Source organism: Cryptomeria japonica, chromosome 11 (assembly GCF_030272615.1).
Source record: "Cryptomeria japonica chromosome 11, Sugi_1.0, whole genome shotgun sequence".
Taxonomy (NCBI): domain Eukaryota; kingdom Viridiplantae; phylum Streptophyta; class Pinopsida; order Cupressales; family Cupressaceae; genus Cryptomeria; species Cryptomeria japonica.
This window is the reverse complement of record NC_081415.1, coordinates 236,996,020-237,016,129: the sequence shown is the minus strand read 5'-3', so window position 1 is coordinate 237,016,129 and position 20,110 is coordinate 236,996,020. Positions and strand designations below refer to the sequence as shown.

At 34.1% G+C, this 20,110-nt stretch overlaps 1 protein-coding gene across 1 annotated transcript in view; it reads left to right on the top strand.

Annotated features, from left to right (window-relative positions):
- Positions 1 to 7,419, top strand: part of LOC131064005 (L-idonate 5-dehydrogenase) — a 310,247-nt gene extending 302,828 nt beyond the window's left edge. Inside the window, exon 6 of the mRNA XM_057998016.2 lies at positions 6,940 to 7,419. Coding sequence (XP_057853999.2) covers positions 6,940 to 7,132 — 193 coding nt within the window. The 3' untranslated portion in view covers positions 7,133 to 7,419. The remainder of the gene's footprint in view (positions 1 to 6,939) is intronic.
- Positions 7,420 to 20,110: the final 12,691 nt, after the last annotated feature.

The following is a 20,110-nucleotide window of genomic DNA, read 5'->3' as shown; positions in this document are numbered from 1 at the left end:
TCGAACTTGAAGCCTAGGTGGTGGATTTTCATCTTGGGCGCCATATACTTGAAGGAAATGAAATGAAATAAATCGCCAAATGTGAGTGGGATGAAATGACATGTGATTTGGGCGAATTTGGAGGCATTTGCATTTGAATTTGACTAGGCAAAAGTTATAAATAAGTGACTTGGGCTCTCATTTTGATAGCCATGAAAATTTGTATAACGAAGTGCTACCGGAATGGTGCCAGATTTGTGCTTCGAAGTTGTGAGCTTCCTAGCCTATGCCAATTTTGTGCTTGAGATATAGCACCTAGCTGCAAAGAGACTATTTCTCACTCAGAGGAATAGATAGAGCTTATTGGGAATGGATAATTCAACTGGTTTTCTGTTTTTGGTGTGAGTTGTGTGTTTTCCTGGTTACTGGTTGGCATCATGGCTGAAGCGGATTTTCACTCCTAGTATCCTGTGCGGGCTTCTGTTGATTCTGGGTATTGGCTCTAAAAATTTCTATGCTCCCAACGATGAGATTTGTAAGTTTATAGCTCCTAGTATTGAGTTTCCAAATTTTAATTGCAAATCGAACTTTTCAGCTTAGACGTTTTGGTTAGGGAATGCTTTGGGATGCATGTTGAGTGTTTGAGGTTATGTTGTTGTTGTTTTCCTGTTGATTCTTAGTTACGAGCTATGCTATTTATCAGTTTGGGTGTGTTGTTGGGTGATTTGAGTGGGTTTTGAAAGAGTTAGGAGTATTTTGGTGTATTTTGGTGTTGCTGGTTATGTATTTCCAGCTTGCTGTCATAAATATCATATTTTTGAAAATTGGTCATTGGGTGTGCTTTGAGAGTGTGAGTAGGTTGAGTGGTTAGATGATGATTGGAGGTGTTGTTGCAGTTGTCAGCTCATAATCAACACTTGGCTATCAAATTTCATATTTATTGTAATGCTGGTTAGTAGTACTAACAGCAACATTTTGGCTTTCTGCTGTCCCACTGCATAAGTGGAAGAGGTTGGCTTAGCCGCCTATCTTAGATTAGTAATATTTCTTATATTCACAAATCTTGTAATGAATTTGTAAAGCTGGTTAGTAGTACTAACAGTTATCTTTCAGATTTCTTAGTTGGTTCCCACTACATAAGTGGAAGAGGTTGGCTTGGCCGCCTATATTGAGTTTGTAATTTTGTCCTCCCGCTGAATAAGCGGTGGAGTTGATATTAATTTCTATTTCTAGTCCTCCCACTGCACAAGCGGTTGAGTGATTGCATTCTTCAGTTCTTTGGCTTGTCCTTGGTTGGTTTACCACTAAGTGATTGCATAGTTTTCAATATCCCGTTGTATAAGCAGAAGGGGCTAGCTTGTCGCCCGAAGATTGTAATCATTTTCAGTTATTGGCATCTAACGATCCCCTCGACACTGTATGCTCTCACCCTCCTAGATTGGGCTCTCAGTGAACGGAAAGTGGAGGGTTACTTTCAGCAGCATTTGGTTTTCATTTCCTAACCAAAACAAGTGTTGTGTTGAATGTAATTGTGGAAAAATTGGGAACAAATTAAAGGGGATATTATAGGTGCATAATTAGGTGGAGGTTGATCAAGAGTAGTGCAAGTATCAGTGGTGCAAGTAGGTGCTCTATGTGCTCTGGGAGTCCCAACCACACTCCTATTGCCATCCTGGTCATAATTTTGTATTCTGGGATTAGTCAACTGTTGTATGGCTGCAGTAAGCTATTGTAATGTATCAACTACACACTACTATCCATCCTGTAAACCTCTCAAAGTTTCTCTCACTTCTCTAGCTTCATCCCATGGTGGACTATTTTCCCTTCTATCACCCATACCTACAACCTGTCCAATATTCCTAGAAGAGGACTCTTGATGAGTACCAATCAATCCAAATACTGTCTTTCCCTCAGGTACCTGCGGAGGTTGCCAAGTCTTTTGGAATTCCCTCTAATAATATCTTCTTTCCCTGTCACTTGGTTGCATTAACAATCTGATTTAAACCCAAAGGATCACAGGAAACCACTCTGATACTACTATGAAGACCTCAAGACCTTCAATTGAAATCTATTTGGGATGTATCATTGAATTTTGTTTGTATCTGAAATTTTTTGTATTTTTTTGTGTTTTTGGAAAGGGTAATAAATGCATAGGAAACTCACGATGGTGGAAACTAAGAAGGCAGCTTGAATGCATTAAAATAATTGTTATTACAATGCTTAAATACTGATCAAGTCAATTTCTAGACTCCAACTTGAATGTTGATTCAAAAAACAACTACAATGCAAATTTAAAAACCTGATATACTGTAGCAGCAGACATAGATTGATTCAATTCTCCTAAATGAGCTTTTCTTGGGCCTCCAAAATGTTGTGAATGTCTTCTAGAATGCAAGAGCCTCCTCCAAAATATTTATTAGAATTTTTCCAGCACCCTCAGTCAAAATCGCCCTATACACAAGAGCGCCCAGCCAGGAGGAATGACGCCTTTACTAAAATCTGGTACGGCCTGTACAATCAGCAGTTGTACGGCCTGTGAATGATTGCCAACGCCTTGCAAAGTGCTGCTCTTATTCTGCTATCCAATCCGATCATAAAACTCCTCCAATCTGATCATAAACCCTTATGAATTCTCACATATTTAGCACAATGTTGACCTCTAATATGAAGTCAATCAAATTAGCAATCTTCAGTTGATATTTCACAACCTTAGTGTGCTGAACAATGAAGAATGAACGTTCTCCAATGTCTGGAAATGTGCAGAAACCCTTGGTCTCTCACAAATCCCAATGCTTCTGTGAAAAAACAAGTTAAAATGCTCCTAAAGATAAAATTGATTTCCTTTAGCTGTCTTATATATTTCCTCCATGAAGTCGATCCCTCTAAAAAGCATTTAATTTGCATTTATTATGACATGAGCTTGCACTTTAATATTTTATATTAATCTTCTTGGCCTAGGCGTTCAAACAATTAGTATTATGCCCCCTTTTAATGATGACTTGACCCCTTCACTTAAAGAGCAATTATAACATTATAAATTATAATATGCCTTTAATGTATAATTATTAATGAAGTATTACTTTATTAATAATTAGAATAAAATAACTCCATGAATGCCCATTATTTCTCAATTCCGTTTGAACCAGGGAGTCAACCACTGCATCCATTGCGCATCCGTCTGCCTTACTAAAAATAGTAAGGGTCCCTCTCAAACATCCACTGACTTACTATAAATAGTGAGTGTGTGAAACTAAGCCAGATGAAGGCCAAACCTGATCCAACTGGACTCTGGAGAAGATAGATGCCAACCACTAACCAAGAGTTTGCCTCAAAGACCCTCTATCCAAACCCATTAGCCTACGAGGGTCCAGTGATAGGCTAATCTCACTACATACTGATGACAAGCTAGGAGGGGACATTACAGACTTTTCAATGTTTCTTTGGGAAGAAGCGTGTCTTACAACAATCTACATCCAAGACATGTGTCCTCATAAGACTTTGAAGGATAAAACACCAAAGTATTTAGTCGTGTGAAGCCATAGGTGAGTCATTTTTGCATCTTTGATTGTCTTGTATGTTTTCATATACCTATAGAGAAAAGAACAAAATTGGAACCTTCAAGCAGGAAGATCTTATTTGTAGCTTACAATGATACTTCAAAGGCCTACAGAGTCTACATTCTAGAGCTAAAGATAGTTGTAGTCAGCAGGGATGTCAAGTTTGAGGAAGAATTTGCAGCCAGAAAATTTGAAGAATTCATTCTAGTAATAGAGGATGAGGAGCAGGAAGCTGTGAAGGTTGGTTGTCCAAAGATACCAGTTGTTCCCAATTCAGGACAGCAACCTTTGAGTGAGGAGGGAGAAACTTCAACCCCTTCTTGTGTGAGGAGATCTCGATGGCTTGAACAAACATTGAGGGATGCTAAGGATCGTGTTGAGGTTGCTAGGGGCAAATGCAAGGAGATTAGGCCTCTAAAGGAGTTTCCTAAGTACATAGTATTGATGAGTAACATCATTAAGTCTTACAACCTCCAAGAAGAAATGGATCAATAGTTAGCTAATATTCTGACCAAGCCCTTAGCAAAAGGAAAGTTTGAAGAATGAAAAGACAAACTTAGATTGGTATGGAATCCATTTCTCACTAAGAGAGAGTGTTGAGTTTTTGGCTCAGTTTGGAACTTCTACACAGGTTTAACATGAACGTGCAAGTAGTTCAAGTTATTTCTATTTTGTAATGTCACTTTATTGACAAGTCTTTTATTTAGTTAATCAAGTTATTTGTATTTTGAGAGTGTAGATAATCACTAACGATTTAGGCTTATCTTCCAAGTCATCTCCTGTGCGCGATAAGATTTCTATTTTAGAAGATTAGATTTTTTAACTGAATAGTATAAAGATAAATGCAAGATAGAAGTTCAATAATTCAGTACAGTAATAATTCTGTGCAGTTGTAGTTGACAGTTGTGGAGGTTTCCTTATAAGCTTTTGAAGGAATGCAAAGTAGCTTTCAAGGTGTAAATTGTTCCGTACTTGTGTTCATTTCCACATTTTGAATTTCAATGATTTATGTGATTAATTTAATGTTTATTTAAGCATTAAAAAATTAGTCACCATGATTGTAATTTTAATAACCTTTGTGCGGTTGTGATCTTCAATAATCGTGTAGCTACGAGGAGAAGGTTGGGGCTAGTTAGGAGTTTGCCATGAATATTCAAGCCCCTATTTGGTCTTTTGACCTCCATTGGTAGAGCATGAAATAAGTGTGTGCACCTAGCTTATCTATGTCTAGATTTGGAGAAACAAATGAAATGCTCTAATTATAACCCCTAGATCAACGAGCAATAAATTAATGTGTTTGTTTGTCAGTGTTCTATCTATGTCTAGAACTGGAGTAACAATTGAAATACTAAGAATATCACCCCTAGGTCTAAAAGGAGCAATAAATTAGAATGTTTGTTTGTCAAATGGAAATGAAAATCCCAATAAGTACCAAGGACACACAAATGGATTCACAAATGCTATTTGTAAATAGAAATAAATAGCAAGGCTAGAACACAATCATGTCACACCAAGAAGAGAGATGAAAAATCAACAAGAACCACAAGCAAGATGTCCTCAAGGATGCAAGAATGGCATGTAAACCCAAGCTGAATAGCAGAATGCTCGAAAACCTTCAGTATGTTGGTAATATCTCTAGTAGATCACATGAGAACTAAAAAAAATGTAAAAACTTGCAAAAGAGAAATTGATATTCAAGAGACTTTCAAGAGATAGATTGATCAATTCAAGAAAATGGAGATATGAGGAAAGATAAAGAGGCTAGGAACCCGAACTGGCCATTAGGAACCCTAGCCGATGAACTAGCGGTTGTGTTACCACCTGCTCTTTCTTAATCTTTACCGATGGCACTAAATGGCAATGCTTTAAACCAAGGAGAGGAATCAGGGAAGGAGATCCACTCATCTTTTACTTTGTCATCATAAAGGATGAGAACTTTATGTACCTCCTCCAAGATGGTCAAGATAAAGGAATATTTTTGGCCTCCTTACCACAGGAGGAACATGTTACTATTGCCTTGAATTTGCAAATAAAACCCCCTTTTTCACCTCCATGATTATTTCTAAGCTCTTTCATTTGAATTGTCTTTTCAATTATCATAGCATGGGATTAGGAGTGGGTTAATACCAACAAATCCATTGCCATTATCAGCAGTATCCCCTTGTTGAAAATATCACTATTTCAATCACTAGGCTACTAGCTTGATACCAACGAATACTGCTCCTGCTAACTCATCTTGGTTTCCCTCTCCGTGTCAAAATTTCAATTACTATATCACACGAAGGATTGGAGCTTAAGATATCTAATTGGACCTATAAATCGCATGCTTCACTTGGTAAGCTTCAACTTACACTGTGCTTCAGGCAATTCCAATTCACTTGTTAGGACTGATTATGATCACCGCCTCAATTGAGGCTGCCTTAATCCAAATTCAGATTGAATTCAAATGGCAAGAAATGGATGGAAGATTCCACCATATTTTGGTTTCTTGAGAAAAGAAACCTCAATATAAAAAACATTTGATTATTCCAACAAGCTACTTCCAATCAAAATAGCTTGGGGCAGCTTTCAAAAAAATAAAACACTTCCAAAGGATTTTAAGTGAAACGTGCTTTGTTCTCTACAAGGACAATCTGCTAGCAAATGAGTCGAATTGCCCCACGCCATAAAAAAAAGCGAAATATATAAAATGGCTAAATGTGGAATAGGAAAATTTAGAGGCTACTAGAATGGCAATGCTCTGCTCAAGCAATTTACCTTCCCATCCATGCAAAATGCTCTTGAAAAACGCAATAAATAAATATTTTGACTCTTGAAAGTGTGCTCTAGTGACCTACTATGGTCACTATTAAGATTGATCTCATTCCATAATGATATATCTATCCTGGTAATTTATGCCTTACATGTGATTATATTTGTGTTGTTGACTTTCTAACGATATATAAACAGACCATAGATTAGTATCCAAAGAAATAAGAAAGAAATATGTTCAGCAATGTGATATGTTTTCCATTAAACGGTATAATTTCAATCCCTTCTATTTATCTAAAGTTTAACTAATCTCTCAACTGTATCAACTCTACTATTACAAAAGAAGATTCTAAATTATTCTTAATTAAAAACAACTGTAAGAAACTACTCTATTACTTGGACTTTTATGCTATCTTCAACTGTATCTTAAATGAAAAAAGTGCATAAATCCTATAAACTACCCTACATATATACGTGAATAGCGAAGATAATTCTATGCAAACATGTGCCTACAATTTTGCAGAAAGTAATAATAATTGTTAAGAGATAAGAGAATTCCACAAAAATACTTGCTATTTTCATTTCAATTAGTGCTCAATCAATTCTACTTTCTTATGAATGTAAATTAACAGTGTTTATTCTGATCGCACAGAGAAGTGGATGTGCTTGGTATATTCAGGCACAGGAATACATATGGTACATGCATTGAGCTGTTGCAATCTAAAAAAATTGATATACAAAAGCTCATCACTCATCGCTTTGGATTATCTCATGATGAAGTGATTGAAGGCTTCAAGGCAAGTGCTGGTGGAGGACATGCCATTAAAGTCATGTTCAATCTTTGAGTTTTTATTGGCATTAGCTACGAGATCAAGCTGGCTGACCATGTGATGACTCACTGGTTTCCTAGAGTATATCTTCCTTGGGCCAAGGATGTGATGGTGGTGTTTTTGGGTTTAGTATTATATTATGTATAAAAATAAATATATGTATTTTATTTTTCAATGCTAGCATACCTATTTTTAGAGGAATATAGGTAAAGTATGTTGAATTATTTTACTTAAAATATTATTATATTATGATATTGTAATTAATATTAAATTATTAAAATAAGATTATACTATTATGTTTAGTAATTCTTATTTTTATATTTTTATATTTTCATTAATTTTTTTACAAAAGTCAAAAAGTTTTTAGTGAAATTATTATTTTATATTTTGACACTAAAATCTCCCATAATTAATAACAGTATTTCTAATCTATTATTAAACATTAATTTATTATATTATATATTTAAAATAATGAAAAATATATATATATTATTAACTTACTAATCTTGTAATAAAAATAATATAAAATTAAAAATATATATTTTACATATATTTAAGTCAAATTAAATCCTTGATGGAAGTTTTTGCACCCACTATTTTATATGTGTGCATACATACATATTATTTAAATTGTATGTTAAATATATCTATTTAAAATATATTTTATTTTGTTTAAATATTATTTTAAATTTTAAAATTATTTTTGGTAATATATATATTTGTTATATTTTTATATTTAATTTTTAGTTTTAATTTTGGAAAAATAACAAATTATTATTTGAGTAATTATTTTATTTTGTTTTTAGTTTAAAAAATTATAGTAGATGTCGTATTACTTTTTCATAATTTAATATTAATATTATTTTATTTTATAATTTGACTATGAATGTCTACTCCAAATATTTTGTGGTTTATAACCATTAACATCCTTCATAATAAACATATTATGAATTAAAGAGAATTTAAAGATTAAAATCTATAAACTTGCATAATTAATATTTATTTTAAGATAAAACTTGTATAATTATATGAAATTAGAAAGTAACATTATAACTTAAAGAGTATCTAAATGTTTATTAAAAGATATCTTAATTTCTATTTACAAATGATCATATTATGAGCAAGAGTAATTATAAACTAGCATGTCAATTTCTATCAATATTTAGAGCCAAAGCCATTTGAGATTAAAATTCCATTGAGATGTAAAATCTTGAAGAAGACACATTTTATGAGCAAGAGTAATTATAAACTAGCATGGTCAATTTCTATCAATATTTAGAGCCAAAGCCATTGGAGATTAAAATTCCATTGAGATGTAAAATCTTGAAGAAGACACATTTTCTAATTAATTATAGCAAAACATATGCATAATGAGGCTACTTTTATATGGAATTAAAAAGAAATCTCCAAGGTTTATGTATTTTTTAGATCCTAAATTAGATGATGGTGAATAAATATATTATACATCATTAGTTTTTTTAATTTCATTCATTATATTTTCAAAATTTTCTTCTTAAAATTTTTATAGAAATTTTAGTGAATTTATTTTGGACAAGTGTAATATATAAAAAGTGGTGGCAATATTTCCATGTCAATGATAACTTTTCTATAGATATTTGATTTCTAGTATAATTTAGCTTTTAAATTTTTTATCAATATATAATTTGGAAAGAAAGATATTAAAATGGGGGGAGTATAGAAACTAAAAAATAATTCTTAATGAACCAATACAATTAGACTCCATTTTTTTTTAAATAATAAATAATATGTGTGTGATCCAATGCAATTGTGTGTTGATAGTAAGAGAAGTCCATTAAATAGGATTGAATAGGACTTTGTTAAGACCCTTTAGAATTTAGGATCACAAATTTATTAAAATAATCAAATATCAAAATATAATCACTAAGTAATTCTTTAATAATGATCATTTTCCATTTTTAAATCATTCTAAAACATATGAAATCAATTATATAGAATAAACAAACCAAAGAACTGTGTGACTAATCTAATTTTCTCCATACAAGCATTCATATTATTTCTCATATCTAAACAAAATTCTTCAAATCAAACTTATATACTCTCTTCATTTTATCATGTTGAATAAATAAAAGAAATGTGCATTTACTAACACTGAATACCTCTGGTGAAATGAGTAGGAAAATAAAAACAAGATTTGCATCCCAAAGTCACCATCAACTTTATCATGATAATAAATATCTATTAAATGCATTTTTAAATTTAGACTATATTCCAATAAGCATGTTAAAAATAAATAAAAAATCCAAAGGTCTTTTGAAATAGGAAATGCAAACAAAATAAACAAGATATAAGAATGCTTGAAAGAACATGTATAACTTGTTACTACTTACAGTCTACCACACATAAGAGAAGTAACATATGAATTTTCCACAATCAATGAATTTGGATAAAGATTTTGAAAAAAAACAAGTGTACCACTACTGAGATCACACATGGGTTGGGGATTTTTTATAATACATATATTAAACAATCATAATAAAAAGAGAGAAAACAATCTTTATAGTTAATGACAAAACATAATATATAAATTAATATTACTTTATAATACCATCTTCTCTTCATTTGGATCAAGGCCTCTACATCAAAATGGTGTTTTTAAAACTACTAAACACAATCCTTCACACTTTACATGCGGAAACACAAATTTTAGAGCTTCAAAAAAAATTCAATAAAAATTTTCTTACAAGAAGTTGATCCTCAATTTGGAACCATTTTATCCCAATGGGTGGCCTTGTTGTTGCACTTCATTATTTGCAACTCCTACTATAGGGAAATATGTCCTTTTTATCTTGATATGGTTGATTTTCACCATTTAAGTGTTTGACATCTTCAAACTCAAAATACTCTTCCATTTTTATGATCCAATCAATCAACTTCTTTAGATTCAATCATCTAGAAATCTTAAGACATTTATTCGTGTCTTTATCAATCCTCAAGAGGGCTTGCAACAACCTCTCCTCTCCTACATCTAAATTAAATGCTTTCTCTCTCCCTTGCTCTCATTCCTCACTTTTCTCCTTCAAATCATTAGTATTCCCTCTAGACAAGCCATCTATAGAAATCTTCCTAGATTGAATCCATATGTTATTGTATCATTTGCAACAATGTTACAACCTCATTTAGTCTCCTTAACTTGTTGGTGTGAGATTTTGCCAAAATCAAGAGCTCAATGAAATGTAAAAAATAGACAGACAAAATATAGGACAAGAATAAATTGTATTCTCGTCAATAGATAAATGATCAAAAGATCAATAGTTGTTACATACAATGTAGATGAGCCTGCATATATAGGCAAGGCTATATGGATATGTGAGCACACAAACATGACATGTGGCTCAATAAGAAACAAGGGTAGGTAGGAAATAGATGTGGTAGGTAGGAGAAACAATAAAATATTCCACATGAGGTGGATCACCCACCGAAGGTGGAATTATCACTCCACAATAAGTGGATATGATAAAGCAGTAGCAAGATCACACTATAAAAGGTGGAAATTCTCCTACACACACTATCCCAATGTGGCACAAACACCCAAGTGTCTCATGCCCAAAGTACTATGAAATGCATTTCCTAAGTAAACTTAAGGTGTAATAATATCCATGATGAATAATTATTTACACCACGCCCCCCCCCCCCCTTAAGTGCAACTTAGGGGAATGCACTTAAGTCTACAATGCAAGATGGGTCTCGGCTACAAGGTCGTGTTAGGTACCCATGTCCAAATGCAAATGCATGCAAATCAATGCAATGAAATCTCTCACAAAGAGGGGAAAGAGAGAAAAACCCAATGGGAAAAAACCCTCCCCCAAAAGAGAGATGAAAGCTATACAAGAGAACTATCATAGAAATATGTAAGGAACAAAACCCCATGTGAGGAAAAAGTCCCCCCCCGCAATGTGGAATCTACACCAATGATAGAAGCTCGGTTATGTATGAAGAAACTGCTCCATGAACATCAAATAACATTCCTCCCCTTAGGAAGAAACAAAACCAAAGGTGTATCCATGAAGTCTCCCCAATCATGAAGGGAAGATGTAGGAAAAAAACTCATGATGAAAGGAATCTCTGAAAACTGCTCAAGTGTCCCTATGTCGATGCTAAAAGATACCCCCTCCAAAGGTGGTAAACTGCTCCACACTGCAGAAAAAGGCACTCCAAGATCTAGTGGAGATGAATGTAGAACATGATTCAAAGACTCACATGTCTCCTCAAAAGATAAAAAGACCTCCTTCAATTGATGTACATAAGTATCCACAATCATGTCAACCTCGAAAGAATGATCATGTAGAGAATGAACAAGAGGGTCAGAGTGTTCCCTCGCAACAATCGAAGAAGGATTATCTTCATCAAAGAGAAGATGAATATCATCAATGATGTCTCCCAAATCTATAATGTAGGATTCCACAAATAAACCTGCATTATTTGTCAAGTACTCGTCCCATGAAACTGAAGTTGGAAGACAATGAATATCCTGTTGCACTGAATCACATGAAGGCAAAATAGTCGCACTATCCACATCATCAGGTGCAATAGGTGATGTGATATCAATGGGAGGAGATGAAACACAAGGTTCAAGAATGGGGTCACACGTGAGAATCCCCAAATTCAAGTACCCAAAGTTCTCAAAATCTGAATCATCACAAGAAGTGTGATCATCATGTGTAGAATCATCATCATCAACAAAATCTAAAAAGGAGTATAACCGAGATGCCTAATCAACCACCCTAGTCGCAATGATCGCTTTAGTCTCCAAGTCTCTAATGAAAACTGACTCAAGTGTGAACTCCACAATTCTCTTAGTTGCCCAATGTGTGATTTGATAGATGGAAAGGAGATTGTTTGTCAAGTGGGGTACACACAACACATCATTGAAGGAGTTGTCCCCAATGGCAATAGATCCTTTCCCAATCACATCCATGTATGTATGATTGCCCATCAAAATTTGTGGCATGGTGCAAGGTTCAAATGAAGAGAACATAGACTTCGAAGATGCCATATGATGAGAAGCCCCTGAATCTAGAAGCCATCCCCCTGAATCATGACTTGTAGTAGCACAAAGAGATTTTCATTTTCTTGTCCCAAAAGAGTAAGTCTTCCCACTTGTTGAAGCCATGAATGCTTTCCCTTTCCCTTTTGATTGTGAGGAAGTGGAAGTTGATGAATCCTCCTTCTTGTAGGCATTAGGCAAATCAATGTTGTGCTTTTCGAAGATGTGTGTGAGGTCATCAATCTGCTTAGAATGGCAACGATGCTCCTCATGACCAAACTTTTTACAATAGGCATAAGTAGGTCTCTCCCTCTTTGGTGAATTGTCCCTCTTGGAAGAGGATGAATCTCCTTGTTGTGGAGAAGATGGTGCTTTGTCCTTAGGCTTTGATTGTCATTTCTTCTTGTTTGAGATTTCCTTTCCTTTGTTTCCTTTGTTTCCTTTGTTCCCTTGATTTGCCACTAATGCTTGAGACTTAGAAGTCTTAAGAATGCCCTGCTTATTAACTTAGTTTGTTCCATCATCAACATTTCGACGAAAGCATCAAATGTAGGCATTGTGTAGCTTGAACCCATTGTCGTCCTATGGTTTTGGAAACTAGAAACAAATGCTACATATTCTTGTGGAAGTTTGCCCATCAAATTGAAGATCAATTGAGTATCCTTCTTAACAATGCCACAATCCTTGAGTTGTGCCCTCAACTCTTTTGCCTTAGTGACATAGTCTTGTATAGTATCAAAGTTCTTGGGATCTAACATGGTGAGATCACTATCAATCTAATATCCCCTAATCTCATCAACTTGACCATACAAGTCTTGAAACTTTTGCCAAGCATCCTTGATTAGAGTACATTTCTCAATATGAAAAATGAGATCCTTTGATACATACTTTCTTAAGGTACCAATTGCCATGATATTTTTAGCAAGCCAATCCAAGTGACCAACAGGATTAGCCTTAGGATCAGCGGGAGCAACAATAGTTCCATCAATGTAATGAGTTAGTCCTTTTTCCATAAGTTTACTCCATGCATCAATTTTCCAAGTAGCATAATTATGAGGAGTTGAGAGAGGAAACTTAGGAGAACCCATAGCAACAAAAGGAGAGAACACAAGAGACACCCCCCCAAATTCAATCAATCAAAGTACCTCCCCCCCCCCCCCAAAAAAAAAAAAATGATGATGTTGGCACTTTATATGTAGTGTGTGTACAATAGGCCACTTGCAAACAATGGAAAGGTGGAATTCTGATATTTTTTACAACTGCCCCAATAGGCTAAGAACTACAATGCAAAAGACCGGCAAGATAGATCTATGCAATACAAGTGTCAAATTGGCCAAAAAAAACCATATGTTGAAAGTACCATTTCTACCCAAAATCGTTGTAAACTGATAGCATATTATGAGAGTATACAAAAAATTATGCACTTTCAAAAAAAATGGCACCTGAAAAGGAGTTCATATGAGCCCAAACGGAGTCTCGGAAGTTGCAGAAACGAGGATTGGACAGGTACAGTCACCAAAACATTAGATTTCTAAAAAATATGTCCATCAAAATCATAAAATAATTCCACTACGAGAAAGTAAACAAAAAATTAGCCCATTTCAAAAAAAATGGCACAAAAAATGGAGCAAAAATGAGCAAGATATGGCCATTTGAAGTTGAACTGCAAAATCAAAAAGCTCAACAGAGGGGGCCTGCCAAATTTTCAAAAAAGTGATGATGTCAAAACAACACAAGGTTAAATTTGACAACCGTCTTGAAACTTCACCTCCCTGTCGACTAGCGTTTGTACTATACGAACGGATGACGTGGCAGAATATGATAGGTTTCATACACTGATGTGTCTGTACAGTCGAACTACGTGGCGGATGACATGGCAACCAACTGGGATGCTGACGTGTCACATTCTGACAGTGCCATCTAGCAGGTTGCATTCAGTGACGTGGCGAGGCTGCATGGCAAAAACTGCAGAGCCGCGTGGCAAAGGGGTCGGCGAGAAGGAGGTCGACAGGCGGGCGGGGCTGGTGGAAGACTGTCGTCGACGGGAGTTGAAGATGCCGCCAGTGGAGATCAACAGTGGGGCTAGCAAAACACGGCAGTCGAGGTGGCAGCGGCAGCTTGGTGGTCGGTTGTCTGGAGCGGTCGCCAGGAGCAGGGGGCTGCACAGGCGACAGCAAGTCGAAAGCCAGCAAAGAGTAGAGATCGTCGGGAGGTGGTTGGTGGTGGAGAGCAGGCCGGAAGAGGAGGCAATGGTGCAGACTACGGCGGCGGGTACGGTGAGCCTGGGGCCTGCAATGAAAGCACAACTGCTGGGTACGGTGGGCGGGGTGGTCTGCAGACCACCCCACACAATATATTTTGTTTTATTTTTTTGGATTAGAAAAACAACTTTTACAAAACCATTTTCATTAAAAAAAAAAAAAAATTAAAAATCACTTGCGCCTTTTTTTTTTATAATATTAAAAATTTCGAAAATTCGTACTGTCTGTCCAAATTGGGTAAAAATTTTCTCCAAGCCCAAAATTTGACTTTCACCCAATATAGGCAAATTTATAGTCAAAATTCATCGAAATGGCCACCCGAACACAATGGCAAGGTCGGATCTAGTCTAGGATGCCTCCAAAGATGTTGTTCGTCAAATCTGCCTCTTGACGTCGCAATAATGCCTCTCAAAGACGAATCAATGATGCTCTAATGGCTCTGATACCATGTGAGATTTTGCCAAGATCAAGAGCTCAATGAAATGTACAAAATATAGGACAAGAATAAACTATATTCTTATCAATAGATAAATGATCAAAAGATCAATAGTTGTTACATACAATGTAGATGAGTCTACATATATAGGCAAGGCTATATGGATATGTGAGCACACAAACATGACAGGTGGCTCAATAAGAAACAAGGGTAGGTAGGAAATAGGTGTGGTAGGTAGGAGAAACAATAAAATATTCCACATGAGGTGGATCACCCACCGAAGGTGGAATAATCACTCCACAATAAGTGGATATGATAAAGTAGTAAAAAGATCACACCATAAAAGGTGGAAATTCTCCTACACACACTATCCCAATGTGGCACAAACACCCAAGTGTCTCATACCCAAACTACTATGAAATGCATTTCCTAAGTAAACTTAGGTAAGGTGTAATAATATCCATGATGAATAATTATTTACACCAACAATTGGTAATTTATCACAACCTCTACCAACAACTCTTCTAATTGGAATTGTCAACTATCGGTTTGAAAATTTTGAATGCAATTGAGTCACGCCATGCACAAATTTAAATTTATATATACATAGATATCTTCACACTTCATTGGAGACCACCTCACTTTCATACCACTTGAAACAAGGCAAGTTGACAATCCAAAGAAAGATTTTCAAACTAAAAATATTGACAACATTCAACACAAACAACAATTACACACAAATATGGAATGGAAAAGACAATATCTTTATTATTATTTTTAAGCTCAACATATATAATAGGGCATAGGATTGAACTATAACAAATTAAATCTCTAAGATAGCAATGACCTCATGATTAGAATTTATTCTCCATGCAAATTCTATGGTCCTCTTATCTCCTCCAATCTTCACATTACTTAGGCAAGTCCTTAAAATTGATCTTGTGTACCACATAATATGTTATAAAGCTCTTTGATATTTGTATCAATATTTTTTAAGGGATTAACCAAGTTGTCATTGGAATAGATTTTCCCACTCAACCAAAAAGTGTTTATAAGAGTGACACAACCATTAAAAATGCCCCCTATTACCAAAAAAAAATGTGTTCTTTGAAGTTCAAAAGAACAGCCTTTAATAAAAATGGAGGAGCAAGAAAACACTTAATTTGTGTAACGTGTGATAGTTGGAGTAAAATATTTCTAAGGGATGTTTTTACAATTCCATTTTGCTCATATTGGTAAAGTTCTCATGAAATCCAATATTGGATCAAGAGATGTATAATTGATAGCGTTCCTCCAAGATGGAAACAAAAATAATTAAACTTTTTTTGAAAAGGGTTTTAAATAGTAATGTATTTATCTTTATAAAATTTTGTGAGAAAAATAAATCTAAATTGAAATATGTGAAATTAATATAAATTTTTAGACAAATTGAAAAATATTTCAACTCACTATATAATTTTATATTTTAACTACATTATTTCATTAATCAAATTATATAATAAAGATTTGCAACCCTTAAATCTTATTAAATTTTTTTAAAACTTTATGGTCATTCTATTTTTTTCTATTCAATGCCCAAAGTCCTTGCAAATTATCCTTCAAACATTGTTGCACCATGGCAAATTTCCTATATTAATATATTGTCATTATTTGAAAACTATAAATGTTTTTTTTTAAGTGTCTCTAAGATTTAATTTTATTTCTAACATAGTCATACAAACAAAATCAATAGATAATTAGATCAAACATATTTTTAATCCCTCTCACTAGTAAAGCCTTGTCTTCTTTGTGAGGCATCCTCAAAACAAAATACTCATACAAAGGTGGTAAAAATTAGCACATAAAAGAGCAACAATAGTTTTGCTCCCTAGTATTTTAGCAAGTTATTTTTCGACACCATTCCTCATTTCTCATGCCTACTTAAATACACCAATCATGCCACATATTTTTTCTTTGCAAACAGCTCTCATTTCTCTAACACTCAAATATAGCTAGCAATGAGCATTTTTTATAAGTTTAATAGTTTAAATAAATATTTTTAAAACATGAACTAAATTCACAACCTCAAAACCATCAAACACCATTTTGCATCTGAATATAATCTCTGAATTTGCACATGAATGAGCTATCTAACAAGCTTTGAATCTTCATTGCTTTTATATCATATCAAATTGTGTAATGAAATGCACATGGTAGGATAGTTTTATTATAAGGGGTACTCCTAAGTTTTTAAGAGTTTGTTGTACACCTTTTTTTAATCCCATTTCCCTCCTCTTCCTCAACAACAAGCTACGTATGCAAGTGGTTTAAACAACATGCTTGACACATTGACCAAATAACCAATATATGAACAACCAATAGATTTAAATAATTGTTCAAATTTATATAATAACTAACACCCCCTAACCAATTATTTAACTTTGCCAAGAATAATACAAAATATAGTATATTAGTAGAGGAAATAAACCTGTTCCCTAGGCTAATCATATAAGATGCCTATACATAAGCACAAATTAACCTAGGTTAATAAATGATAAGTGTGGGAGTGAAAAGTAGACAATTAATGCTAAGCTAAGTTAAAGGACGAGTGCATTAGCGTACTTTACTCTATAAATAATGAAGGAAGATAAATCTTATTTAAACACTAGGATTGATTGTTCTAACATAAAAAATAAAATAAAAATAGGAAATTTGGATCTATCTTTTAGATCATTTTTTGTACAAACATGTAGCTTTTCTAGATGGAATATTTTATCTTGGAATGTTTCAACAAGCATGGATCTTTCTTTTAGGACATGTGTTTGATCATGTTGAATGGGCACTCTTGCTTGTTGATTCGCTTGATTTGCCCCACTTCTAAGTGTTGAGGATTGATAGTGTTTACAAACACCTAGGAGAGATTGCATGGTTTGTGTTCTCCTGGGTTGAACCTCTTGATAGGAATTAACTTTATGATCATTGAGATGATTGAGGACAACAATATTTGTACATACAAATACACTAGAATGATTATGTATATTTTGGTTCTTCTTAGGTAATCTAGTTGAAGTGTCCCTACTTACTTTCTCCTTTAGTTTCAATAATTTATTAAAATGGGAGCATGATAAATTAATGCAATTGAATGGCTTTAAATACAAGGACATAACTATGAATCACACAAATGTGTATATACTTTGTTCATAATGACTAGTGAAATTTATGGGGTTGGCCAAATTTGAATTTGAATTTTAGAATGTTAGGGGTCAAATTTGTAGACGTGGGATCAAACCCATGGGAATGACTCAAGATAATGGATGGAATGGATGGAATGGATGTTCAATCATAGAGGGTGCAATAGATTTGGACTATACATAGAAGTGTACAAATATATATAAGATGCAATTTGATCTATGTAAATGGGAGTGAATGGGGATGGATGAAGGATAGGTGAAAAAGTCCAACTTTGCACAAGATTGTATCATTTATGAACATGTAAATATATAAGATGAACAAGTCCCACTTTGCACAAGATTGTGTCATTTATGAAAGTGTAAATATATAAGACATTCACTCAAAATGGGCACAAAACTAAATGGGAATTATTAAATTTAATAAGGAATTATATGTAACAATAAATCTATCCTAGCAAGAAACAATAATGATAGCATAAGTTCAAATACAAACAAGATGGAAATAACAACATTTCAATATTTTTATTCAAGATTAATGAATAAAAATAAAGGAAATAGACTACAATACATAGACTTTAGGAATGCACAAGTTAGGGTGGCAAATGTCCTAAAGGGGAGGGTTGACTTAGACACAATGATCTAACAAATTGAGTTAACCACAATGGTCAAGTAGATTGACTCAACATGTGGGAGCAATAGTGTCAATCGAATGATTGATGAGGGAGAGGTAGCACCTAATCATAGCCAATCAAGGAGTCAATGATGTAGAGTGATAAAAGAATATCATCAATCAAGGAGATGGAATGTGATCTTATTTTCTAAATCAACTAAATCAATCACGTCAATAAATTTCATATCATATGTAATTATATAAGTATGCCAATAGAAATTGACATGGATATGCAAATTTTTAACATTACATTTTTTCTCCACTTTGAGGTACAAATGAATTCTAAAATGATTATATCACAGCATGTAATCACTCACACACATGCACGTAAATGAACTATTTGGACATGAAAATATATTTGGTTCATATAAAGTAATGGATCTAGTTGAATGTCATTTTGTGTTTATCCTTTGGCTTATGGTCTACATAGAAACATACAAAATAGGGAAACTATGTAATGAGTAGTTTCTATAAGTAAAATCAATCACAATGCAAGATAAAAAAAAAAATTGTTAATAATCATGAGAAAAATAAGGAGAAAGAGTTAAAATTCCACTTGTACCAAAAGTGATACATGTTATCATTGGCATACCAAGAAATGTTGAATGTCATGTAAAAAAGCTTAATTTGGTCATGGTGATGAATCTATAGGTAGATATGTGTAACTTTCTACACTCCCAACATATGAGTATCAGTGATAGGATATGCCCTCTCTATAATTGGTTGCATTCATAGGATACAAGAAAGTGGAGAGGGAAATATAATACATGAAATGCAAATGTAATATAAGAATGTAAGCATATAACTCAAATAAAGTAGTAGTTGTAATAAATACATCTGGTAATAAGCAAGTAATATATCATGGAAATCATATGGTTGGATATAAGTCTCAAGATATAGGGTTGTCCCTAGCATTGTGGAAATAGTTATGTAATCCTCAATGGCCAAAAACCTCCATCTAGGTACACAAGTCACCATGGTGGGTATGCATTCCCAAGGTGGCACCTAAGAGCATAAAAAGACAATAAAAAATAGGTTGTAGGGGTAACATTGATCTAGGTACAATCAAAAGGTCATCATGCAATGAGGTGTGATGTCCATCAACATAAAAGGGTAAGCAATGATAACGAAGAAAAGTGAGTGATGGAGTAGCTCCAGAAACGTAGCAAGGTAGAGTAGGAACAAATGATATGTGGGAAGGCATGATGTCCCAAATATGAACATGTATGAATAAAAATACGAAAGGATATGTGGAAGATGTGATTCCCCCAACATAAGGATATTTGCAATGAAAGCTCAAATGATATGGGGAAGAGAGATGTGCACCCAATATAAATATGTGGCTAAGGAAGCTCAAATGTTATAGGGAAGACATCATGCCCTTCATGTAAGGATTAAGGATGTGAAAATATACTATCTAAGATAAAACA